Source organism: Urocampus carinirostris, chromosome 16, assembly GCF_059441175.1.
Source record: "Urocampus carinirostris isolate Australia breed hairy pipefish chromosome 16, RoL_Ucar_1.0, whole genome shotgun sequence".
Lineage (NCBI taxonomy): Eukaryota > Metazoa > Chordata > Actinopteri > Syngnathiformes > Syngnathidae > Urocampus > Urocampus carinirostris.
This window is the reverse complement of record NC_142364.1, coordinates 24,523,332-24,549,624: the sequence shown is the minus strand read 5'-3', so window position 1 is coordinate 24,549,624 and position 26,293 is coordinate 24,523,332. Positions and strand designations below refer to the sequence as shown.

General features: G+C 38.0%; 1 protein-coding gene across 6 annotated transcripts in view; it reads right to left on the bottom strand.

Moving 5' to 3' along the window:
* Nucleotides 1–2,043: 2,043 nt before the first annotated feature.
* Nucleotides 2,044–26,293, bottom strand: part of fcho2 (FCH and mu domain containing endocytic adaptor 2) — a 60,538-nt gene continuing 36,288 nt past the window's right edge. Inside the window, exons 14-29 of one of the 6 annotated variants that reach the window (XM_088356059.1) lie at nt 24,774–24,949; nt 19,495–19,519; nt 18,779–18,818; nt 17,366–17,451; nt 14,697–15,101; nt 13,294–13,403; nt 13,070–13,196; nt 11,873–11,959; nt 11,626–11,685; nt 10,834–10,945; nt 9,666–9,821; nt 8,022–8,154; nt 7,746–7,945; nt 6,817–6,881; nt 4,253–4,417; nt 2,044–3,243 (exon numbers count right to left, since the gene is read on the bottom strand). In XM_088356059.1, the coding sequence (XP_088212185.1) occupies nt 3,221–3,243; nt 4,253–4,417; nt 6,817–6,881; nt 7,746–7,945; nt 8,022–8,154; nt 9,666–9,821; nt 10,834–10,945; nt 11,626–11,685; nt 11,873–11,959; nt 13,070–13,196; nt 13,294–13,403; nt 14,697–15,101; nt 17,366–17,451; nt 18,779–18,818; nt 19,495–19,519; nt 24,774–24,949 (1,970 nt within the window). In that variant the 3' untranslated portion in view covers nt 2,044–3,220. The remainder of the gene's footprint in view (nt 3,244–4,252; nt 4,418–6,816; nt 6,882–7,745; nt 7,946–8,021; nt 8,155–9,665; nt 9,822–10,833; nt 10,946–11,625; nt 11,686–11,872; nt 11,960–13,069; nt 13,197–13,293; nt 13,404–14,696; nt 15,102–17,365; nt 17,452–18,778; nt 18,819–19,494; nt 19,520–24,773; nt 24,950–26,293) is intronic. The other 5 variants (XM_088356060.1, XM_088356061.1, XM_088356063.1 and 2 more) reach the window with 5 other exon arrangements.

Genomic DNA, 26,293 nt, shown 5'->3' with positions numbered 1-26,293 from the left:
CACTGGGTATTTGTATATTGTATTCTTTTGGCTTATTATTGTACTGTTCTCAGCTCAGGGATGCTGCTGGAAATGTGAATTTCCCTTCGGGGATAAATAAAGTATCTATCTATCTATCTATATTTGTTGCCGATTAGTTGATGCTTGTGAATTGGTTTTAACAATCACTTTGTTTGGTGGTTAACGGTAATTGCAGTGACAGGTTGGTTTGCTAATTGGTTCAGTGGCTGGTTACTCGTGAGCCGGCTGTGTTGCATTAGTTAGCTTGCCAACAGGTTGGAAATGGACTGGTTAAGTGACACAGACAAGTTGTTGACTGTTTATTAACAGTTTTGGGGGATTTTGGTTATATATTGGTTGGCTCGTTAGTCGTTTAGTTGACACTTGTAGACTGGGTTAACAACCACGTGATTGAACATTTGTAGAAGTTTGTCTTCAGCTTCTGGCTCGCTAGTTTGTGGTACGGACAGTTGAGTTTTGGTGGAAAGTTGATGAGTTAAGGAATGGGTTGATGGTCAATGTAAGGTGATTTTGCATTGGGTGACTTGTGGCACTTTTGGCTGGTTGCTTGGTGAACTTGGGGGAAATTTAAAATTTGTGGCTTGACTGGCTAGAAGTTTAGACTTTGGTTCATTGATATCGTTGCTCATGCAACTGGTTAACTGCTGAGGCGATTGGTTGATTCATTCTTATCCAACATGTATTAGAGGTTTCTGTTGGATGGAACCTCATTTGGTTTATTAGTTGGCTGCGGGATTGGTTTGTTGGTTTTATGTTTATGACACCTGTATTAGCGATATTTAGAGATATTTTAACAGTCTTCTTGCCTTGTGGAAAATGTGACCCAGGCGGCTGCTGGGTCAGATTTATTCTGATGGGGTCCCACAGGGATGGGGAATCCGAGGTGGAGCAAGGAGTCCATATTCATGCAATTGAGTTACAGCGTCCTCTTGTTTGTCCAGATGGTTCTCTTCGGCGAGAGCAAACGGCCACATCAATTCTAAATGGTCCATAAAAGTCAGTGATGTGGTAGGGGTGGGGGTCCGAAGGAAACCTACGACTCCACCGAGCCTTTGGACAAACACGGACAACAAAGATGACGGAGACCCTCCTGGCATTCAGGTCGTCAAATCGACAACGGAGAACTAGGTTCAAAGTTGATTCCTTTAAATAGATGTTAAAGCTTTGTGGTTTTTGGAGTCGCTCCCGGCCGATCCAGTACAAATATCATGAAGGAAGTCAGTGTTGTCCTTCAAGATTAGTGTGAAACTGAAGTAATGTCAGTTTTCATCTTTCCTGTGGTATCCACAAGAGATTGTATTAAATGTAAGCATACTATTTCCATAAAGTTTACAAAAGGGAGTAGTGGTACGGATCACTAACTGTTAGATACGACGCACCCATGAACGGCTCTGGGCAGGGAGAAAAAAAAACATCACACCCAGGGGGTCTGAGGCTAAACACATGAATGGTTGAGTCCAGAACAGAAGTTCGAATGTTCATTCCTCGAAATCAATGAAGGACATTTTGCAGTGTTTTTTTTTTTAGAACATTCTTTCCTTGGGATTTTATGCAGTGCAAGTAAACCATATTGATCATGATGATATTTCATAAGAAATGTATATCAACAGGGCAGCACGGCGGCGCAGTGGTTAGCGCCTGTGCGGCACAGTTCTGAGGTCGTGGGAACCTCCTGAGTGGGTTCAAATCCAGCTCCCGGCCTTACTGTGCGGAGTTTGTATGTTCTCCCCGTGCTTGCGTGGGTTTCCTCCCACATTCCAAAAAACATGCATTTCAGGTGAATTGGCCGGTCCAAATTGTCCCTAGGTGTGAATGAGCGAATCAGTTGTCTGTCCCTGTGTGCCCTGCGATTGGCTGGCAACTAGTTCAGGGTGTCCCTGCCACTGCCCGGAGATGGCTGGGATGGGCTCCAGCCCCCCCCCCCCCGCGACCCTAATGAGGATAAGCGGTACGGCTAATGAGATAAGATGTATATCAACAAAGAACAATACAAAAGAAACTCAAATAATTGACACTAAGCCCTTTTGAGTAGTCATTCATATATTTGTATGTATTTATATATTACACATTTAATACAGGCACAGTGAGAATTCATTATGTAGAGAGAAAAGTGGCTGATATTTGTAAAAAAAAGAAAATAAAAGACAATTCATGAGATTCATTTACACAAATTTGCTTAAAAAACATCTGTTAAATACAATTGTAAAGAAAAAGTGACCAAACATAAAGGCTCGTAAATATGACGTATCTTTGTTTGTGTTTATTTTTGTTGTTACGGGCGAGCAAGAACCAGCTTGCTGCAAGTGGCGGTCACGGTTTTCAAAGGACAAATTTAATCAGGCTTTATTTTATTGTATTTCTTTTTTCAAGACAGATGAAGGTAGCTCTTGTCAAAATGTTAAATCCACGCGACACGCCTCCATTTTAAGTGTCCAATCGACAACTTGTGTTTTGTGTTAGTGTCTTCCTTTCAGCCTCTCTACAATATTGGGAAGCTAGCACTCAGGCACAATTTTGATTCTTGGCTGGATCAAACACAATTAATTGCAAAAAAAAAGAAGAAAACTTCAAGTTTCATTGAAAGGCTACAATTCATCTGGAGCAGTTTTAAAGCATTGCAACGCTTTTAGAGTTATTTATAAAACATTTAAAAAGGACGTTGACAAAAGAGCCCTGAAACCCAAAAGTGCGTTTCCCAAAACAACGCGCAGTTTTGCGAGGAGGCACTGAGGTCCTGATTATTTTGTCTTTCTTTCCTCACTCTTTCGTTTTGTGCTGAGAAACTCTTCCATCATTGCACGCCATCCACAATTAACTACAAAAAACTTTTTTTTTTTTAAACTTTTAGTATTTACACAGTGAGCAGATTTAGGGTGGAGTAAAAGCGACTGAAGAAGATTGTTAATGCATTTTTGTTTTTGTTTTGTTCTTCTGTCTCGCTTCATGATTTGAAATCTACACTAATGATTAGATTAAAAAATTCATGGAAGCAAAAAGAGCCGGCTAATTGTCTATGAAGTCGTCGTAAACTACTCGTACTATTCGAAGCTCACCTTTTGCTTTGCTTCTATTTTTCCATTAAACAGTGTTGAGTACTCAGTGCTGATTTATTGTAGTGATTCGCGTTGGCGGCAGGGGGTCCGGGGAAACATTTGTTTAAAGCAAGATGAGGAAATATTTTTTCCCGTCGGGAGCATCCTCAGCAATCTGCCATGTAGCGACCTGAGGAACAAAAAGAAAGGTCAACAATGTTTAGAAAACAACCAGACGAAAAGTTTTTTTAACTGTAAATTCTGGACTAAGAAACGCAACTGATTAAAACCCACATAAACATATTTAAGAACGGGACTCAGTTTTATCTTTGTAGGAGCTTCACTAGATTTTGAACCGTGGGCTTAAAGGCGGGTTGCATTATTTGAGGTGTCCTTAAAAATTCTAAATTTTTAAACACGTTTCCTCTTAAGTATGTATTAACAATGCTAAACGGAGTTTAAAGAGCCCCTTTTCCCCGCCACATCTATATAATTTTACCTTTTAGAAAGGTGTTCAGAGCAAACTCATTAGGAGGGAAGAATGGAGAATGGAGGGGTGAGGTGGTGGAGAGTGACGTTTGTAGCTCTGACCTCGCCGCCCGCTCTAATTTGCCTAGGTTACGCGTTTTCCGATCATGTGACCAACAAGATGGCGATTACTAAGGCGAGCATTATTTGATATGGCGCAAAAAAACAAGAATAAGGGCTGGGTCACACAATTGAGGCTGGTTTTTTTGGTCGTTGGAGGTTGCTGCTGTAATGGACCAAATTGCATTTGCTTGTCGTAGTTCCTCATGGATTAAAGGAAACTCCAGCAACCTGACATTCATGCCCAAGTGTAGCATTTTTGATTGATAACTTCCACTGCAGTTATATTCGGCTGTATAAATTGAGGACTAGATTTGTGGGTGCTTAAATCTAAATATTGTGAAGGAGTTGTAAATGTCAGGCATGAAAATGGGTCAGGGCTGTAATGTGAGTAGGGTGTGAAGGAAATACTGTCCTGTACTGTCAAATATTTTTCGACAAAAAATGTTCGTATGTACTGTTGTTTGTAACTCGAATGTGTGTAAGTAGGTGAGCGTATGTCTTGGCGTCTTTGTATTCGAGTATGTTGCTGCAAACATTTTTCTTTATGAAGTCCCCAACAGCAGCTTTATAACAACATCATATACAAATTAAATTGGTTGTGTCCTCACCTGTTCCGAACCTCTTCTTGCTTAGCGACAACCTGTAGCCGCTGCCCTGCAGTTCCATGTCAACACCCGACAGAGTTGTGCCTTCGCTCATAAACTGTACCGCCAATGTGGACGGGCTGGATGGGCCGTTTGAGACCTCGAACTTGGCTCGCAGGGAGCCAGCACCTGTGTCGGCAGGGTGGTAACAAAACACAAGAATGTCAGACGTCAAACAGGCAACTAAATTTTAATGTTTAAGGATCCTCTAATAAAGTGGTTCTAAATGGGACTGGCTTCAGGACCCATCATTCCCCCCTAGTAACAAGCTGTGACACAAATCAAGAAAAAAAAATCCACTTCTCCAATTTAGTGAATGAAATAATTGTCACGCCCCTAAAACTGCTTTTAAAAACCCATATAATAAAATAAATTAAATATTAATAACACTCGGACTAACCAACAATATTTATTAAATTATCTAGAAAATAGAGATCAATATACTGGTAAAAAGATAAAAAGATAACATTTTTGAACCATTTACATTACATTTCAGCAGAGCTTTAACAGCAGTTGTACACCATTTTCGTATTTCGAAATAATTTCCTCGTTGCTGTCACTGTTTTCCACTTTTCCTTCCCATTATCACTAACTTTCTTGGGACCCATTATTATGGCGAGAAAAAAAGAAACAATCACAATGAAACGAGATATGGGACCCTTTGAACACAATTGAGACGGATTTGATTAACTGAACAGGAAGATCGGGCAGGGAATTATCACCATGTACTGTAAAGGTCTGTAATTGGCCCGCTATTTTTCTTCTTCTTAGCGTTAATTTGCAAAGGCAAAAGTATGCGACCCACAGGAAATGGGTCTGCGACCCACTTTTGGCTCCCAACCCACCAGTTGAAAAACCTGCTCTAATATGCACTATTCTCCGACCGATCTCATTTTGCCCATTTAGGCCAGAATTCAGATTGTCTTTATCATTGGTAGCAGATGACAACGTTATAATAGATTGCTAATATCGCCCTAGTAAACCAGAAAATGTGTATTAATCATTTTTAATTTCTGAACTAATCTTATAGAAAGCTATAAATTGTTTGAATACTAGGGCAGACCAGACCAGACCAGACCCACAGATTTTCATGTGCCTGGTATTAGAGGTCGACCGATTATCGGCACCGATATTTGGGAATCTTACGGATATCAGTATCGGCTTTTCGATTAATTCAATTGGCCGATTGAATATATTTAAGTAAGAGGTGCCTGCGAGAGATTTGCTTTGAAGCCGAGTTATTCTCTCATTTCCTCCTCCTCTAAAAAAGGAGTGCCCACACTTTTCAATTTGCCTGATCCATTGAAATTTCCATGCACTTTTGGTTTTAAGTTAATTTGAGTCATGTTGGTTATATTGACATTTTTATTTACTGGTATTTAGTTATTTTTAACCCCAATTTTTTATGTACCTTTTTACGAGTTGCGGTTAAGCCTAAATTCATTTCCTGCACCATTATTTTTTGGTTTAAGTGAAAGATTAGTCATGTTAGTTGGGTTAAAAATGATAATTTATTTATTGTAAAACCTATTAAAATATTTCTTTGAATTTACAACATAATCTCTTTTTTTGCATTATTAAAAAATCCTTAGGCTGATTTTTACATATATACAGCAAATGGATCTTGGCTCTAAATATCGGTTATGGGCAGCCTCTTAATTCTAATAATCGGTATAGGCCCTGAAAGACCCATATTCGTCAATCCCTACTTTGTATCTTTGTTAAAAAAACGTTTCTTAGTCTTGAACTTTTCCATGAAATGCACTTAATTTCTGACTACTTTTTTGAGTCTTCCAAAATAAGTGTTTTGTCTCAAATCTATAGTATCGGTTAGTCTAAGAATTACATAACAGCATTATCTTTTCAGTAAAAGGGTAAACTAACTAAAAACTCTTTCTGCGGTTAACGTAACTGACTTTTAAAAGTGGCCCATCCTAGCTATCTTCGGGCAGTGGCCAGGGGACACCCTGAACTGGTCGCAAGGCACACAGAGACAGACAACTAACTTGCTAACTCACACCTAGGGACAATTTGGACCGGCCAATTAACCTGACATGCATGTTTTTGGAATGTGGGAGGAAACCGGAGTGCCCGGAGGAAACCAGCATGAGGAGAACATGCAAACTCCACACAGGAAGGTTCGATCTCGTGACCTCAGAACTGTGCCTCAGATGCGCTAACCACTGCGCTGCCGTGCTGTCTCTTCTGATTTTATTATATTGTTTACTGTTTATTTTGTTGCACTTTAAGTTTAGTATTGCTGGTGAGGTGCGACAAATAGTACAAGTTTCTATAACGCGACTACCTGTCTGTTCTTCTCTATTCAACGGACTTGAACACTGCTCAGAAAATTGCAAATTATTTGACAAACAGCAACTTATTTTTAAAGATACGGAAATAGTTACCTTCCCTGGTAACTAGTTACTTTTAATATAGAGTAACTCAGTTACTACGTAGTGAGTAGCTATAACTAATATGTTTTTCCAAGTAACATGCCAAACACTGGATTTTGGAAAAAAAAAACCTACCTTCATTTTCAGACTTTTCTGAAATGTCATTCAGCTTCCAGAGACATTTATTCTGCTCCGCGTTCCTGTAAGGACAAAAATTTAAATTCTTCATTACGCGTTTATCCCGGAGTGCCATATTCAATCTTGTAAACAATGTTTACTACGTTGTTAATAATGACAGTAAAGAAAATTATACTTCTCCAATTGTCAAAAAATGAAGTCTTAAAACCTTAGAGTAGTGGTCTGCAATCTTTTCTGGACTAAACATCTGTCCAATGTCTTACAATATTGTTGCAGCCGGGCCCCATAACGACATAGTAATGATAGCAATAATAAAACTATAATCCTATAACCACAGTGTATTCACTAGATTCCTAAGGATTTAGATGACATACAAAGAGGCATTATGTTTTATCTCATTATCACACCATTTTTACTCACAGTACCATGTGGAATATAAGGACGGAGAGAGGGGAGGGAGAGAGAGGTAGACGTCATTTTTGGCTGAACTCTTTCCCACAATACTATATTACATCGTTGTACAACGTATTACAGTGAGTGAAAAAGTGGGATGATGAGATAAACTCTTATACCTTTTCCCAAGTCATGTATAATCCCAGTGGTCTTAGTGGTCAGGATTTGGTGCTCTCACAGCCAAGATCTGGGTTTGATTCCTGTGGTATCCAATGCTGAGCAAAAGTGGTCAGCAGTATTTGTCGACTAATAGATCACTGCTATAATATGGAAATATACAGTATTACCGCAAAACCTTGTGAATAACGTGCACCCAAACTGAGTTTTTGGGGGCAAAAACAAACAAAAAAAAAGCGTGTATACACGGATACATTTCCGGTATCAAACAACCTACAGCACAGTACTGGTCCACGGCCTAGTGGTTGCTGACCACTGCCTAAAAGGACTAAAGGACAATAAACCGAGCAACCCACCAGAGGGCATTGGGCAGGGACTGCATGCTGGTGACGCCTCCGTCTACGGGCACCAAAATCTGCAGGTTGCAAAGTGAGCCAGGTGACGCCATGGACTCTGGATTGTAGCGGTAGTCCACTCGTAGGTCCGTGGCACCCGGTGTGCACTTCCAGTACACGGCCAGGTTGAGCGGCGTGGAGCGGATGCCGTCAGATTGCACCTGAACGCAACAAAAAGGTCGCTCAATTCAACTGGTTTCATGACAGCTGCGTTTTTATGCGATCGGCATTCCTGACCTGGTACTTGAGGATGTCCACGTTGTAGTAAGAGGCGCCGGGGTTTTGCTCCGAGGCTTTCCTGAGGTAGGCGGTCAGAGCTTGCATGTTGAACCAGAAGTCCTTGGACTCGGAGTCACCCTGGGATGGATCACTGCACGAGAGGAAAAGCGGGCACGGAATAATCGTTGGCTCAATTATTCATTTCTCCCTCACATCTCCGCCCGTTTCGCCTTTGTGCGCGAAGCTCCCGTTGTGTCCTACCGGCTTCTAAATCATGGATTCCGTTTGATTCAATTAGTCCAGTGGAGGTGAAAGCAGGGAGCGAATGATTCGAATACCAGAGCGAGTGGAATTGAAGACCTCGCTATAGCTAAATGCGACTGCCAGGAGGGAGTGCATACAAAATGCAAAGCAGCATAAATGGTTTTTTCATGCATGTATAGTTTTCATATAAAGTAGTGTACTGATGTTGTCAGTCTACAACTGATATTATTGCTGGTGCCTGATTTAATTCCCATTGCTTGAATGGACCTTTTTTTGTGGGATACTTCCTTTTGTTTTTCGCTGATGGTTTCATTCACTTTGATGAATTGTCCATTTTGATTGTTTTTCAACATTTTCCCATATTTGTTTTTTAAATTATATATTGTGAGAATATTGAAGGCTAGAGTTTGATAAAATATTGTCATTAAAATGACCTGTTAGGTAAATCTATATGTAATACACTGCCAATAAATAGCTCTGATAGAGTGGTGGGTTAAATTTTGCTTCAGGGGCATCTGTGGCTCGCTTTCCGTTTAAAATCAACTGAAAAGAGTATTAAAATAGATATTTCCTTCTAATAAATTTGTTCTATATCATTGCTGTAATGTAGTAAAAAAATCATATAAAAAACACTGATTTCCTCAAAAATGAATATGGGGATTTTTTTATTTTTACTACAAAAGCGACAGATTTAAAAACAATTACTCTTTAAATTATGCTTTGATAAAGCATTAACAGACAATTTAGATAATGAGTGAAGAAAAACATATTTCAGCCGAAAAAAAATTGAACAGGAAACCATTTTTCTTTATATCACCATTGCGAATACATCTTGTGAATTTAGAGATGGGATTAGACTGCTGTTCAATACAGATAATGACATTTTCTAAGAACTCAATTATATCAACTATTTGTCTTTTTTCAAAAACATAAATGCCTAAACAATATGCCAATGTTGATTGACTGATTTATGTGATCTGATTGATTATTTAACAATGTTCTGAAGAAAAAAACTTTTGTGGTTATCCTTTGGAACTGACAAAAAAACTGAGATTACTTTCTTGTCTGTTCTCGTTCATGTTACTACAATTTCCACATGAACGTACTAAAATGCTGTATATGTCACATAATGGAATAAAATACTTTTTTTCCTCTATACAGAAAAAGCAGCCTGACCGCAAACAGGGACACACTCTAAACGCAGCAGACATCCAATAAAGCCGCCAGCCGTGCACGCATGCTGGAAAATAGTTCAACAGTTTAATGACATGTTTAGTCCCGCTTGCTAATTCAATTGAATTATATCCCACACCCCCACCCCAAATAAGCATTTCCCCACGGATCATCGCTGTCCAAATTCACATTCCACTGAAGACCTTGCTTCCAAAAAAGGGTTACCTGAAGAGGACCTGCTCGTTAGGAAGGAGGTGTTCCAGCCGGCCGGTGTTCTTCAACTTGAAATTGAGCACGGCTGGCGAGGGGTTGCTTGTGAAGACCTTGATGATGCCCGACGGGAAAGACAGCGTCATGTCGCCTGTGATCTTTACAATGCACCTGGTGGAAAGAGCATTTAAGGGGGGTTATAATTACCATATTTTCCGCCATATAAGGTGCACTTTATTATAAGGCTTACCCCCTCAAATTTTTTTTTGTGATATATTTTTTTATACAAAAGGCGCACTGGACTGTTAGCTGCATGAAACAGACTATAGTAAAAGCTACTGTGTAGACTTAAGGGTATAGATTAGTCCATTGATTGATCAGTCGATACATGTCGCTGATTAATATATATCGCAAAACAGTTTTCAGCGGGAATCGAACCCAGCTAGCAGCGGAAAGGGCGCCGTCATTTCACCATTAGACTGCTAGTGGTGCAGATGACAGACAAAAACGGACTAGAGCAGGTGTCAGAAACCTTTTTGACCCAAAGAGCCATGAAAGCAAAATATTTAGATTTTTCTTTTTAAAGAGAGCCACACGATATGTTTAAGACAAAATTAAACAAAACAGCCAAATCCGCTCTCCAGACAAAAGCAAATTATTTTTTTGCATTTCATTTCACTGTGTGATGTTTGATTATTTCGTAAAATCCCGCAAAATATAATAATGATGTTAGCATGTGTACCATAGTAATAATAATATATGGTAGTACTTAAAATTAGTCACCCTCCTGCAGTTACTTAAGACTGTTGAGACTTATTGTGACTGTCATTTTTGTCATAGTTAGGGTTTCAAAACAAAATGCAAAGTTATTTAATAAAAATCACACAAAATACTGCAAACAAGAAGAATACCAACGTATTTACCTTCAGCGCAGATGGGGGAAGGGAATGTGTGCGCTATGTATACATAGCTATGTCTCCAAATTTCTAAACCTAGGTTGTTATATAGAATGACTGAGCTTGGTTGGGTTTGATGCATCTACTTATATGCTTGGTGAAATATGCCATTGACTTATCCTTGACTAAATCAATAGCGCTAAATTTCAATTTCGCCGAAATAGCCAATAAAATGCTTCACATGTTTTCCTGTGTCCTAAACTACTGCAGGAAGTGACAAGACTTACTTGGTGGGGTCGGCTCCTTTAAAGTAAGCATTGACCGACTCTGTGAAGGCCACAGCAATGGGCAGAGCATCCTGGGACGCCAGCGTCACAGGGCTAGGACCTCGGGACGTGCCTGGATAACCACAAAATAAAGATGACAATAAATAAGAGCGAAGGGCTCAGCTCATTGTTGACTTGGCAGCAGGGTGGAACTTTGGAGGACGGCTCATGTCAAAAGGATCATATGACAAACAAGCATCAAATTGTTAGGAACAAAGTTTGGTTATATGCAGTTAATCTTTTTTTCTATCTACCTTTGGAACAGAAGATCAGTCTTTTGTTAGAAACCCATCACTCATACACATAACTACAATTTACATAGATAAAAGTTCCTTATTCAATGCCGGTCCACTTAAAGTTAATAGAAATTGAAGTCATTGTTTCTACTGTGACGACAATATAAACAATGTTGCCACGTCAGTAAAGGAACTTCAATGACACAAGGCTACCATTGACTACCAATTACTATTTATTTGAAAACTAAGTTGTTAATGTGAACTGTGCATGTCATGCTTTGCAAATATATTCATCAGTCTTTTTGGAAACAATCACGCTCAAACAATGCTTGAGTAGGAAATGCTTGCCATTAAGATGGGAGGATGCAAACAAGTCATTTGTTAAAGATTAGTAGTGGATGCTGTCGAAAAGTCATAAAGAAGGATACATTACAACCACTACAATAAGAAAAATGAGAATATTATGGTAATGATAGCACAAAGATTAGTATTAGATATTGGAGGTCTTCCTGGATACCTGCTGGTGTTTCACAGCGCCTCTCAAACGTTGGCAGCTTGGAAACAAACATGTCGTCCTCTTTCATTAAAAGAAGGAAAGGCAGATGTAACAAATGTGAAGATAGAGACATACACACTACTACATTTTGTTTATTAAGATGGACTTTTAAAATCAAACACAGCAGATTGCATAGAATGTGCTGCATTTGAGCACAAGGGTGTGGGTAACAGATTATAGAAGGAGAGTTTGGGAACGGGGAACTCACTTTGGCTAAGAGGGAAGAAAGAAGGAAAACAAGACGAAGGACATGAGAAGACTTCCGACACACGGACAGGAACAATGTGATCAGGGCCTGAGAGACAAGGAAGAGAAGGAGCAAAGGAGGAGAAAAATAATTCAGGTAGAAAGAACAGTTAAAGGAAAAACACACTGGTAAAATATATAAGGTAATAACAATGATGGGTGGAGGAAAGACAGCACGGACAGATACAGTGCTAACAATTTTTTTGAGAATTTCGGTATGGATGTTTTTTTTTTTTTTTAACTAAAATCTTGCTCGTTATACATAATCTAGTGCAAGAGCAGTCCCAGAGGCTAGCACGAAAGACTACTTACCAGCTCGTGACTGCTTACCTCCAAAATACAGAATAGAAATTGCGCTGTAAGAACCTTTGTGTGTATGCCCATTAAAGTAATAATAGCTTAAACTTCCCCTTGCTCCTCTTATCAATGATTGCAAATATTCCTTCTTAAGCGATGCTAAACCTTTCAAACACAATGAGGCCCCCATTTATTCACAGTAAGACAGGCTATGCGGAATACCGCGACAATATTAGAAATCTATGATGACGTTTGACGTTAAACTTTTTTTTCCCTTTATGAAGATTACTAATCTTATGTACACAATGTGAAATGATCAAAAACACATAAAAAACTGGGAAAACTTACAAGTTGACGTGCATGCAAATTCTTTGACTCCTTCTTGCAACCGCTACCCGCTTCCTCCCAGGACGTGCACACATTCGTAATGCTCATTCTCAACTTGCATGTTATTTTGATGATAACATCTTATTTACCTTATTACTGTTATTTTTATTAGTTGGTGAATGATTTTTAATGATTAGGAGGATGAGTTTTATAGCTATCTGGGGTTCACTTGTATGCTTTTGGGATGACGGAAGTGGACCAATTAGTTTTTAATTATTTAATTTTGGGAAAATTCACTAGTTACAAGAGCAGTCTGAGCTATGAACACGATCTAGGAATGAATTAACTCGTAAGAAGTAGATCTAAAGAGAAGAAAGATTGATGACAAGTTGAAACACTTAAATTAAAGAAATAATGAAGAAATAAATGGAGAGTAAAAAGTAAAAAGAAAGGAAGAAAAAAAGGAAAACCAAAGGGTCGAGCAATAACAATGGCGCGTTCATGGGCAGAGGAGAAAGCGGCGTTGACTCCTTACCAACAGTGGGCGTGTTTGCGGTGCTGAGTGAGGCGTTCGACGACAACGAGGACGAGCTCTCAGCGCGGGCCAATGGCACGGGCGGCGGACTAGCGCCAGACAATTTGGGAGGACTAAAGGGTCTCGCCTGGAGAAAAAACAAAAGAGCATAAAAACCCCAACATTGATGAAAGTAAAACCAGCGTCCAACTTGTCGATTTAATTGCCCAATTGATTTTCCTCACAATTTCATTGATACCGCTGAGTTTTCCAGAGGGGAGTTTCGGCCTAGAAGAAGGACGGGGAGGCGGCACCAGTGCACCTGCCGTCAATGGTGTGGAAGGACGGTTAGAAGCTATGCAAAGCAAAAAAACAAAACAAAAAAAGGTGCTAAGTGCGACAGTAATTTCTTGTGTGGCCAAAGCAATGATTACATCAACTCATTCCAAGTACATCTAACACGCAAATATGAAAAAAAAAAAACAGGCAATTACAAACAAATAATAGTTTATCAAATCACATTGTAAAGAAAAACAGGCGGCATGTCAAAAAAGTCAAGTAAAGATGCACAAAACTAGAAGTTCACACGAGTTGAAATTTCAGGCAAAATGAAAACGTGTGAAAATTAAAAAAAGACATACATTGAGGAGAAAATAAGGGAATATATTGAACCAGCCACAATATAAATCATACAAACACTGATGCACGAAAAATAAATGAAAAATGAAAATACAACAAATAAAACACACAAAAAAGCACGCTGCATAAGACTTTTTACTGACAGGTAATGCTGCTTTTTGTGATTGTATTTTTCTTTTTTTACTCACAAATATTGATACAATTGAGAACAAAGAAATAATAATTTTAATGAGCAAATTCATTTTCTTAACCGAACTCTATGCAGTGGACCAATTGAAAAAAAAAAAAACTACTATATACCGTTTCAGGATATAAAAGAATAGAAAAAAATAAAAGATATAAAATATAAAGCTACTCCAAACATCTAGCGTGCCGTGCATTCTTAATACCGCATTTATTTGTGTACAACGCGCACTACATAATTTTTTATTACAAACTGGTATGAAATGTTACATATGTTTCTCAGCATTGTAAGTGACTAACGGTATTAGTTTCGTACGGCCATCGCTAAAAATATTTTTTAACATCGTAAACTAACAATACAATACCACTGTCAAATTTACAATGTATTTATTGAATGTCCTTCCAAGTCAGATTCATCACCAGTTGCACCAAAGAGATGTTCCCTTGTCACGCTTTTTTGCATTTGATTATATATTTCAGGGCGACATTCTGTTTTCTCCATTCCCTGGTACCGTAAATAAAAAAAAAGTGTGATAATGAAATAAACTCTAATGCCTTTTGGTATGTCATCTTTATCACTGGTGGTCTAGTGGTTAGGATTCGGCATTCACAGGGCCGCGACTCTGGTTCTATTCCCTTTGCATCTACTGTTTTGCGATTGTGGTCAGCAATATTTTTTGACTGATCGATCATAGCACAAATACAGTAATAAACCTAGGTATAACGCGCACCCAAATTATGAGTTGTTTTTAAAGTTTAAAAAAATGTGCGTTATACACAAATAAATATAGTACTCGAAAGTCAAGCATCGGGTTTTGAAAGTTACCCGGCAGTATTTGCACCACCCCATCGCTCAACCCGAAGAAAGTGTCGGAAAACCCTTGGACGGATTTTCCGTAGGGGTCGGCCAAGTCTTCTGAAAAGAAGCGGTTCGCCCTGCCTGGTGGACGTCGGCCAGGGGCCATCTTGTCCCCGAAGGCCACCCAATGATTCTGGGACCAGACCACTTTGACGACGCCGTCTCCTCCGCCCGATGAGTCCTGGAACCTCTCGGCTGGTTCCGGTGGAAGTGTGACAGGGGCGCTGTGGGCCCGCACGTGGGGCGGCCGGAGCGTTTTGAAAGACATTTCTGGCTGATCCCACAGGGACGATGCAGACGACGAAAACGGCGAAGCGTCTTTGGAGCACTCGGCCAAAGGGGGCGAACCCTCTGGTGGCAACGATGTCACCACTGAGGGTTTTTGAATCCAGAGCACAAATTACAGGTAGAAAAAGTCTAGACACACACCCTATAGCACATAACCAAGAATAAACTTTTTACACCAGGGGTCACCAACGTGGTAACCGCAATCACCATGCGGTGCCTTGAAAACACCCGAGTAGCCCACAGAAAAGTTCTGAAAATATGGATGAGTGATTGAAATTTTATTAAAAATTTGATTTATAACTAGCATGATGTTTCTGTGGTTGACTGAACCTACTTTAACCCTGCTCCTAATAATTACGACCTGGTAATAACATAATAATAATAACATGATAAGTTCTTGTTTTAAAAATGAATATCAAACCGATAGCTTTTTAGGCTAACAAAAAGTAGCTCTCAGCTTAAAAAAGGTTGGTGACCCCTGTTTTATACAATACACTGCTTAAAAAGCATTTTTGTGCGCACACATATTTATACAGCAATGGGCCTGGTTAGGATTTAGTGTCTTGCCCAAAGTAAAGAGGGGTTGTAAATAGGGTCTTCAAGTGCAAGTTTATTAAGGGGTGTAGCGTTTTCCAAAAAAACAAGTCAGGTTAAACAGGAGTAAGCAAGTGCATACTTGCCACAATTTAAAATTAACTCCATAAAGTTTGGCTTTTTTGCCATGTAACAGGATCTTGAAGGTTTTTTTAAATACAAAACCACACAAATGTGGCCATGTTGACTAGATTTCCCACTTGCGTTGTATTTTAGCAACCAATAAGGGAAATGATGGCATGAAAGCATTACTTTTGTCTAATGAAGCGCCTCAACTTACTACAATACGGAAGTATTATAAAGAATTCTCTGGATAAGGGTATTCTATTTTACAAACCTAACCATCGCTGTTTGGTAAAATTTTAACTATTACCAAGTTTCCTTTAGGATATTTACTCAATTTTTTTCTGACTTTGCTTTGCAATGTTCCTTCTTTTTGCTACATATAATAATGATTTCAAGTCAGATAATTGCGCTCATGAAGTTCGATTTTTTATAATTTGACTATATCTAACTTTTATCATGGGTAATATTTTTTCCCATTAATCTTTTATGTGCAAACAATTAGATTTTATAATTCACGACATGATTTTTTTCTTTGTTTTTAGGTCGACAAAGCTTTTTGGAAAATAGAATTTATTCTCGCTTTACAAGGTATTGGTACTCAAAAACCAGCAAAATGAGTACAGTATTAACCTTTTTGAACAATTTTAGTTATTACCTATTTTTATTGTTTATGTTTACTACGTTTTGTATATTGTTACCCAATAGAACATCTATTGCAGCCTGGTCATTCTTGAAGGGGGTGACCTCCTGTGTGGCCCCTTCTCAAGGTTTTTTTTGTTTACCTCATGCTGAGGGTTTCAGTTTTTCAAGCCCGCATACAGGTTTCAGATCAGGGGGTGTTGTAATTGTGGCATAAACTGTCCTTTGAGACTTTTTTAGGATTAAGGGCTACACCAGGGGTGGCCAACCCGGTCTTCGAGAGCCACGCTTTTCCGCCTTTTTTTCCAATTATTATTCCTTTACACTGTATATTCTCAATTTTAAAAAAAAGACAATTTACCTGATTAAAAAGGTTTGAAAAACAAACAAATTAGAATGAAATATTACCAATAATAACCACAACATTTAGCACACTGTCAAACCAGGGTGACTATTAATTAAAAATAAAACTTAGTTGGGGGGTTTAAATGGCTGGCTATTACCTGATGTTGCAATTGACTCTTGTGTCAGAAAAGACGAAGAGAGCACAATACAGGATAAGTCTGATGAAATCAAAACCAAAAATACAAATCATTTTCTCAAAATCAGAAGTAGTCAAAACGGAAGGAGAAATAAATGAATCATGAGGACTATGATGGAAGAACTTAATCGCCCGATGCTCATTTTGACTTTGAAGCTCTGACAGTAACGAGACGGTGTTTGACAACACCCATGCCGGGGGGGGGGGCCGCTCAACTCGACCCAGACGAGGTGCCAATTAGCGCTGGATTATGGCTTGAGTTTAGGCGGCGGGTCAGCATTAATGTCACGCCTCTACACGCCATGGCACGGAAAGGCCGCCACGCTCACAAAGCACGCTTAGATATCATGCATGTGAATTGACAGAAGTGATTGCAAAATAAAATAAAAATAAAACAACAACAAAAAGCTATTTTAAATTCTTTGACATTAAGTCTTGTTAGGCAGGAGTGTTCCTGCGGGTAACCACAACTTGGTAGACGTATAAAAGAATGTCAATGTTTGCATACCTGCGGACATGGTCCCGGGTTGGGAGGAAGCTGCTGTCATGAAGGGGCCAAGCGGATCCAGGGACAGTAGGTCGTTGTTGGTCAGTCTGTGACACACAAATGAAAAGTCACGTTTCAAACAAAACTTCCAAAACTAAATCGGTTGGCTAAAAGTTATTTGATCTCGCTCAATGAGAGGCTACATTAGCAGGATTTGTGACTAATCTTTCGTTAATGTATATTTTTCTATACCATTGTTTTTCAACCAGTGTGCCAGGGGAAAATAGTTTACCGTGAGAGATTGTGTAGTGCGTGCAGGACATTGCCCAAATTTACATTTCTAAGTTAGCGTGCCATTGTTCAGTACATATGCTTTCTTTTAGTGATCAACTGTGTAAATGTAGTATTTATCCATATCGATAGGTAGCAGCAGATTTCTATTTTTTTTATATATACTAATCTATTCATGAGGTAGTACTGGGAAATATATTCAATAAATTATTTTATTTGTTGAAGCTGTTTAGGATTGAAAAAAAAACAATAATACAACAAATAAAGTAAAAACCTTGCACTTCACGATTTTGCTCATTATAATTATTATTTTGTCAGTTTAAAAGAAAAGTTAGAATGTAGTGAAACATAATATTGACTGATCATTTTTGCTCATTTTAAGTAGTATTTTTGCTATTTTTCAGAAAAAAACAACAACAAAAAATCAACAAAAAAAAACAACAAAACAATGTAAAATGTTACTGCATATAGTAAATATATTATAATTTGTTTTAGGAACTGTCGCTCTCATGCAATCTCTGTACACATTTTTACATATTAGATATTATTTTTTTCTTGATGTTCAGTATGTTTTGTGCACTGTTACCCAATACTAAATCTATTGCATCCTGGTCATCCTGGAAGGGGCATTATCCCTTGTGAGGCCCCTTCTTAAGGTTTCTTATTTTCCTCATTTTGAGGTTTTTGAAATTTCCCTTGCCCGCGGGTTGGTTTAAGATCAGGGAATGGTGTAATTGTAACCTGTGCAGTCCTTTGAGACATTTTGTGATTAAGGGATATACAAATAAATGTGACTTGACTTGACTGACTTCCTAAGCCACAGTGACCACAAATGATTAAAAAACATAATATTGTCAATTAAGACAAGATGATAATTTAAGATTTAAAACCACACAAAACCTTAAACTGGTGCCAGGAATTATTTATAAATATTTCTCATGAAAAAGATTGAGAAACGCTAGCTATACAATGCATTGACTTATCAATGTAGATATTCTTATCAAATAATTAATAATTTTAATTTAAGATTGAAAATATCAATCATCTAAATTGATAACAATCAGATTTATAATTAACATTTTTAATGAGTGTTAATAATAAACTTTTTTTTTTTTTTAATAGAAAATAGGCTGTGCTACTTACTCATATGAAGCTAGTACTCGAGATTTTAACAGCTCGTCACCTGTGGGCAAAAAATGAACAGGTATCAGCCAAAACATCGAGTTTAAACATTTACATTTTAAAGTGTACAAAAGATATCAGTGTTGTTGAGGCGTGCGGGTCAGTGGAAAAGAATTTGGGGGCTAAGTAGGTTGGGTTTGAATGTGGTGAAAACACATACTCACTGTGACGGACAATAAAATGATATGATTGAAGGGAAAATTGGTTTGAGAAAAAAAATGTCGATAAAAAATGCTGTTTATTATTCTGGAGTCAGGGTGAGTTCTTAAAAAACTATCAATGGGTTTGACCTTTGACGAACATTTGCTCAAAAGCTCAGCTAATAGAAGCACAACCCTGTGGGAAATGCTCAAAAATAGGCACAAAAAAATCCCCTTTAAAAAAATAGTTTGTGCTTTTCCAGAGGCACCCACCAGAGCAAGGGCAGATAACCCAAGCAGGAGCCCAAGACACTGAGGTATTATTTTAAATCCAAGCGGATGATTTGGCAATTAATCTCCCTTTTGTGCCGGCGGGAAGCAAACAAACGCAGACGCCGACAGCTATTTTCCTTTTTCCCGGGGATGTGTTAATCTTGGCTTGGCTTTCTGAGCGACTTCTATGAAAAACAAGCATCGAGGAAAAATGCACTAGGAGGGGTGGGGTAGGGACGTTAGTGAGGTGGTGGAAGTACTTACTGGATTGGTTCCTCCGCATTTGGCCCTGGAAAAGGAAAAGCACAAATTTGGAACTTTGTGAAAAATAAAGAAAAAGAGAAAAAGAAAAAAATATAACTAATGTGTCTGTCTATATGGCCAAGGTGTTACCAATAGTTATTCTTTTAAAAATACTTTTGCAAAAAAAGGATATCTATTTACTAATTACTTTGTCATTCTTGAGATAAATTCTGCAATGCGAGTGTATACAACATTTTAAAAGCACAGATTGCAATTGAAGAAAATTGCATAATACTCATTGTTTTACAAAAATAATAGTACCATATCATTTTTTATTCAAACAGAAATATCCAAAATACCACCATTCATGCATCATCTATGTAACTTTTTTTTAATGCATACAGCATTTTGTATTACTAAATGTGCATTTGTTTAAAAAAATAGGTATTACATTTGCCTTTATTAGCTTTGATGAAAGTAGCAGCAAATCTTTAATTAGGAAACAGGTGATATTAATAAGATTTCTATTGCCATTATATTCAAATATTTTAAAAATATTAACACTTTTGCATCAAAATTATGTATTGTTCCCTATGATCATGTGTGTCACATGGAATAGAATAGAGTGGCGAACAAATTTGGAGGGCTTCTTCTTTCAGTGCTAAAGTAAGACAAAGGAAAAAAGATAAGAATGTAAAAAAAAAAAAACCCAACAAAACATATATAGATATAATATACAAGATATTCATGATATATATGATATATAATAAATATAATAAACCATAAACAAGAACTATATGTTTCTGTATGTAAATTATTTTGGCATTTGAATTCCTCTTAAGTCACAATGCTGCATTTATTTTTGTGTATTCAAAATTCCACAAATTCTACCTTTTGAAATATTAATTATATTTATTTTTGTTATTGTGTTTTCTCTGATACAGCAAAAATGTGCAGTACAACTAAACTTTAAAAACATGCGTTGTTATTTTTCTGCACACACACATTAAAGGGCACTAAATGATATACGGCAATATAAGTCACAAGTGAAGCATCAATAAATACGTATGACCTCAGTCCGGCATTCCCGAGGTTTTTAAGAGCTGAACTATATCGTGACCTTGTGCTTTTTTCCCCACCTGCCCAGTATGAACCGTTAAAACAATGCTTTTAAGTGCTTGAAAAAGTTGGAAATAATTACTCCCAATGGTTTGGGACGTTCCTGCATCGGAGCGAATGGGCTAGTAAATCACATTTGATGTTGTTGGAAGCAACAGGGTGTCAGAGGATTGGACGCTGTGCAGTGACCATCATTCATGGATTACTAGACAAACGCGTAAATCTGCACAGTCAGGCTGCGTAACACAAGATCCTCTCCACTACTCTCCCGAGTATATATGTGTGTGTATGTGTGTGACAAAGGAGCAACAAGGAGGCTTTGAGGAATAGAAAAACATGCGATGTTCCGTCCCACCCGGCGCTACGCGGCAAATGGGTTCAATTACAGCTCTCCTCAGTGACCACACACACACACACACACACACACACACACACACACACACACACACACACACACACACACACACACACACACACACAAACACACACACACACACACACACGTAAATAGAAAAAAGAGGTGGAGGGAGAGCCAAACAGGAGGTAGAGGAAAAAAGAGACATTTCAATAATTGACACCAGACGATGCAATTGTGTCAGCAACTGAGAGGATGATGGATGGCGACTTAAATGGGAAAACCTCCTGTCAGTGTAAACAGGAAGTGACACGGGCAAGCGTGCAGGCATTACTGCACAGGTGACATATTTATAGCCAAGCAGAAAAAAATAAATTGATAAGTGATGATTATCGGTGCCCGCACAATAGAACCATAGGTCAGAAGACCAGACACAATTGGAGACAACAAATGTAAGCTCAAATTATGAGAGGCACCCAAAAGACGAATATTAGCCATAAATTTTAACGTGCACCTTATTATCCTGTGCTCCTTACATACAGACAAAATTGGTAACACGTTACCATATTTGTGCACTAACAACAATTGCATAACAATGGTGGCAACAGGGATAACCACCAGGCTGCTAAGACCATGGATGATTGATGATTATGAATCTGATGCTGGTCATGACGAGGAGAACGCCAATCCTATCCAATAGACCCCAAGGGATACAGACGACACAAGAAAAGGCATTTGGTCTTACTAAGCAAAGTGACAACACTTTGAATATGTGCGGCTATAAGTTTATTTATATTTTTCAGGACAACCGAATTTCTTCCCACAATGCTTTTTGCTTCATTCATTTCAGAATCTCGACTGCAAGTTGGCTGTACCACGGACTGGTGTTCTGCCAAAACGTCCTATACTACCGTGGCCTGACCTGACAGCAGCAATAGTTTTAATAATCAAGTAGAACCAGCAACACTGAAACTCAGAATTATTGCCAACATAACTTTGATAGATGATCTAAAACGAGGGTTGGCATGGATACTTTCAATGCAAGATTACCATAGTCAACAAACACCATGCTCGAATGCTACCAAAGAAAAACACACCAAGCTTAAAAGCTACGGCAGAAAATGGTATTAGTAAGTAGAGAAAGACTCAAAAGAGACAAAAAAATCGTACTCACCGCTTTCAAATGCACAAATACTAATTACTTTGTGCGCATGCACACTGGGCATTAGACGTCTTGATGGGTGGGAATGATGTCTGTCAATATTCTCTTTGCCCAGGCCAATAATAACATTAACAATTTGGTACTATGGCTAAAAGTAGTGTGATGATGAGATACAATCCAATGCCTTACCATGAGTGGTCTGTTTTCCTTGTAGTCTTTTGGATTAAATCCAGCACACTCTAAACCGTGATTGGGGTTCGATTCCTGTCATCAAATACTGCTGAATTGTATGCAATTGTGATCAGTGGTATATTCTGACTGATCAATTTTTATTTTCTGTGCAATCCTAGCCCTTACAGTGGTTTCAATTCCATGCGCCTTACGGTCCAGTGCGCCTTATATGTGAAAAAAATATCACAAAAGACTATTATTTAGGGGTGTGCCTTATAATCCGGCGTGCCTGATAGTGTGGAAAATACGGTAAATCTAATCTTTTTGGTTGCCAAACCAGGAAACTACAACATAGACCAAAATCTTCCAGGAAAGATGCTTTAAACGCAACATCTCAGGTTTGTGTGTGTGAGGCCAAGCAGAGAGGTGAACATCAAAGACCATGCATGCCCTTTTTTTGCCACGCCAAGCTTGGCACGCAAACACAGTTGGCTTGAATTTTTAATGATTGTGCTTATTTTCAGAGAGAGTGAGGTCGTGCGCGTGTGATAGAGGGACAGCGTCAGTTGCAAAATATTATATTCCTTAAAGTGCATGCGGAATATAATAGTTATTTTGGGGAATAGAAGAAAATACAAAAAAAAAAAATAGTTTAAATCTACAATGAACAATAATTGAACACAGCAGGATAAAAGTAGTTTTTACCAAATAGAACTGTGCTATTATTACATTTTAGTAGTCAACAAATATGTTATCGGGCTTTAAAACTAAATGTTTTTGCAAGATGCTTTTGCAATTCTTTATCGAAAAACATGCCTGAAAATCCACGGGCCAAATACGTCAGTCTTATTAATTCAGCCTGCCAAACAAAAATGATAAAATATAATGATAGTATAATACATTAATAGCATGATTGCTCACTTTAGGGCCATATTGAGATTTTGGCCTAAATCATCTTCCCATAGAAAGCCGCACAAGTACCCAAGTGGGTCAACCAATAATATTGCAGACAACAAAACAAACAGCATTTTTGCCAAACTCATGAACTTGACTTAGATATTTTTTTCTCTTGAGACAAACATTCTCCCTAAAAATGACATTGTTATTAGCGTAACAGGAGAACAAAACGTTAAAAAAAGGCGCTACAAATAAAAAATACTAAAAAATTAAGTTTAGGTTATACATGAGGTTTTACGGTAATATAGTACCATATTTGTGTAATGACTGATCAATCGAAAAATATCTCAAACCACAATCATAAAGTATTGTGATGCAAAAGAAATCAAACCAGGGTCACGGAGGTGAGAGCGGAGAATCCTAACTACGAGTAACTAGATATCATTGGTAGAGGTGACGTATTCAACAACGTTCGTCACCTACGATGCTTAGTTTGAGCTTTTAAATGGTGAAACAAAATGTAATACCAATTTTTGAATAAAAAATAGGGGTGCACGTCATAAATACATTAGTAAACACAGTATATGTGTTTTGCAATTCTACTGTATCAAAAACATGCCTATAAATAGAGGATTTTAATTCTCTCATCATCAAATTTTTACACATTAAAAGTTGGAAGTCATTGAGTATGCCAAGAAATAAATATAATAACTATTAAATGACACAGTGGCCTTTTTTCCATTTCAACAGATACATGTAAAACATAGATATAAGGTGATTCATTTTTAAAACTTCTGTTTATTTTTTGTACTAGAAATATTCAAAATATTTTAAGAATTCACATTTTAGAATCTATTTGTTTCTTGCAACACGTAGTTTGAGGATTCTGTTATGTGAATAATTAAAAACCTGCAACATATTTTTTTTTTAAATCTAGGGCTGCTGGTTGCATGAAAACATGTTTGCCTTATAGAAACTGGTGGTAAACTGATGGTACATTTTTTTCTGAAATAATTCAAGAAATATTAGCTCCAAATCCCCAAGTCAAAGTAATACATTCTGGAAAATGTATGCAAACACTGTATTTAACTTTGTGGCTACAAAGTGTGTGGCTGAGGGGGGTAATGCAATCATCTAAAGCCGCATGTGACTCACGAGCTAATTCTCAGGCTCTGGTTAAGTATAAAAATAAAAGCCTTGAAAGGCTAGGAATGTCACTGGCGATCTGGTGTCAAGCGTGACTAAACCATTCCACTGTTGCCCTCTAGCGTTACTAAACGGTATCGTTTTTTCTGTTTCCCTCAAAAGTCCAATGATTAACAAGGGCAGAATTATTCTGATTACAGTACTGTACTTACAAATGTAAAACCTCTGACATAAAAATTAAAGCCACTTTATAAATATTTGTGAGTAAAATAAATGAAAAATTTCAACAGGAATTACTGTATTGGACCTGCTGTGGCAGTGCATAAGATACAGAAGTGGATCAGTGTAGTCACATTTTTATTTTCTAATTTATTTTTCTCAATCAATGAGAATCAAAAAAATTAACCTTTGGGCCGGGAAAAGACTTTCTGTTTGCATTTAGGGACGTACCGAGGTAGATGGTGATAAGACGATGTTGCCAATGGAGGCCTTGAGCTCGTCGATGGTGGCGCGGTTTTGGTGCGTGCCGTTATTGGGTTGCACGGGTTTGATCTCCACATGGAACTTGCGAGGCTCATCCTCGTCCTCAGAATCACTGGAGGAGTAGAAGGAATTCTCTTTGGCATGTTCATGCTTTCTCGTTAAGGAAGTGACAAGAGAAAAACAATAAAACAAGCAAGGACATCGACAAAGGCATGATAGAAGCTAAATTATAAGGGCTATTCATATTATATATACAGTGGTACCTCTTCTTACAAATTTAATTTGTTCTGGGAGTAGCTTTATAACCTGAAAACTTAGTAGGTAGAGACACATTTTGTATGTAAATGCACTAATAATAATATACTGATAAATCATAAAAGAGCGTCAGAACATGAAACAAACACATGTTAAAATTAGATTACCGAACATAAACCGTGAGTGAGGCACATAATGTAAAAAAAACGAAATGAATAAAATATAATGAAAATATAATGCTTTTTTGCCTCACGTGTATTGAAAAACGGATACAATGACGTCTGCCTTTTCCGGCTTTTGACAATCAGTCGGAAATGCGGAAGGCAGACGTAGCAATAGCCAGACTTGTCAACACTATTTCTGGGTGATTCCTTTTTACAAACTCCAAGGCTTCATGCAATTTCGCAAAAGTGTCTTTCATTTGGGCTGAATGAAGTAGGGCTACGTCCTCTTCCCTGCTATCGTGCCAGAAAACCTCCTTGTCTGTAAACTCTGAACTATGACGGTGACACGAAGAGTATGCTGGGAGAACGTATGCACACTGGTTGCCAGGAAGAATTGAAGCGATAGCCAATTTGTTGACCTCAGTGATAGTCTGGGAGCGGCAAATGGCAGCGCGGTACTGTACTGTCTTTTGACTTCGCAACTAGAGGCAGTCTAACTAACTTGTCTCTCTAATGTAGAGAAATTCATAAGTAGAGGTAACACACACACACACACACACACACACACACACACACACACACACACACACACACACACACACACACACACACACACATATTTATATATGTATAATTTAAGGGTATTGTAATTTCTTATGTTGTCGATCAATGTTAACATGAAGAAAAAGTCCAAGAAAAGGTATTTTAGTCAATTAAATTTTGTATGACAAGCAAGTCTTTGAACAACGTCACGGTTCGTACGCCTTTTCAATGGCAAAATTTAAGCACTTCTTAACGACTTTCATATTAAATTCCTCCAATACCATTAAAAGAAGAAATCCAAAGTGAATCATGTATTTTGCAGATCCCCAAATATATCTGCAATTTACATAAGCTATTTTTAATCTTGCGTGGGCATTTATCAAGACACACAAATTAAAGATTCTGAGTAAATCACAAATGTATTTGTGGATCTTAACAAAACAATTTTGGTACAAATCTTTCCCCATATAATAGTTGGGTGAAAATGATCTTCACATCACAATTTACCACTGGGAAACGCTACCT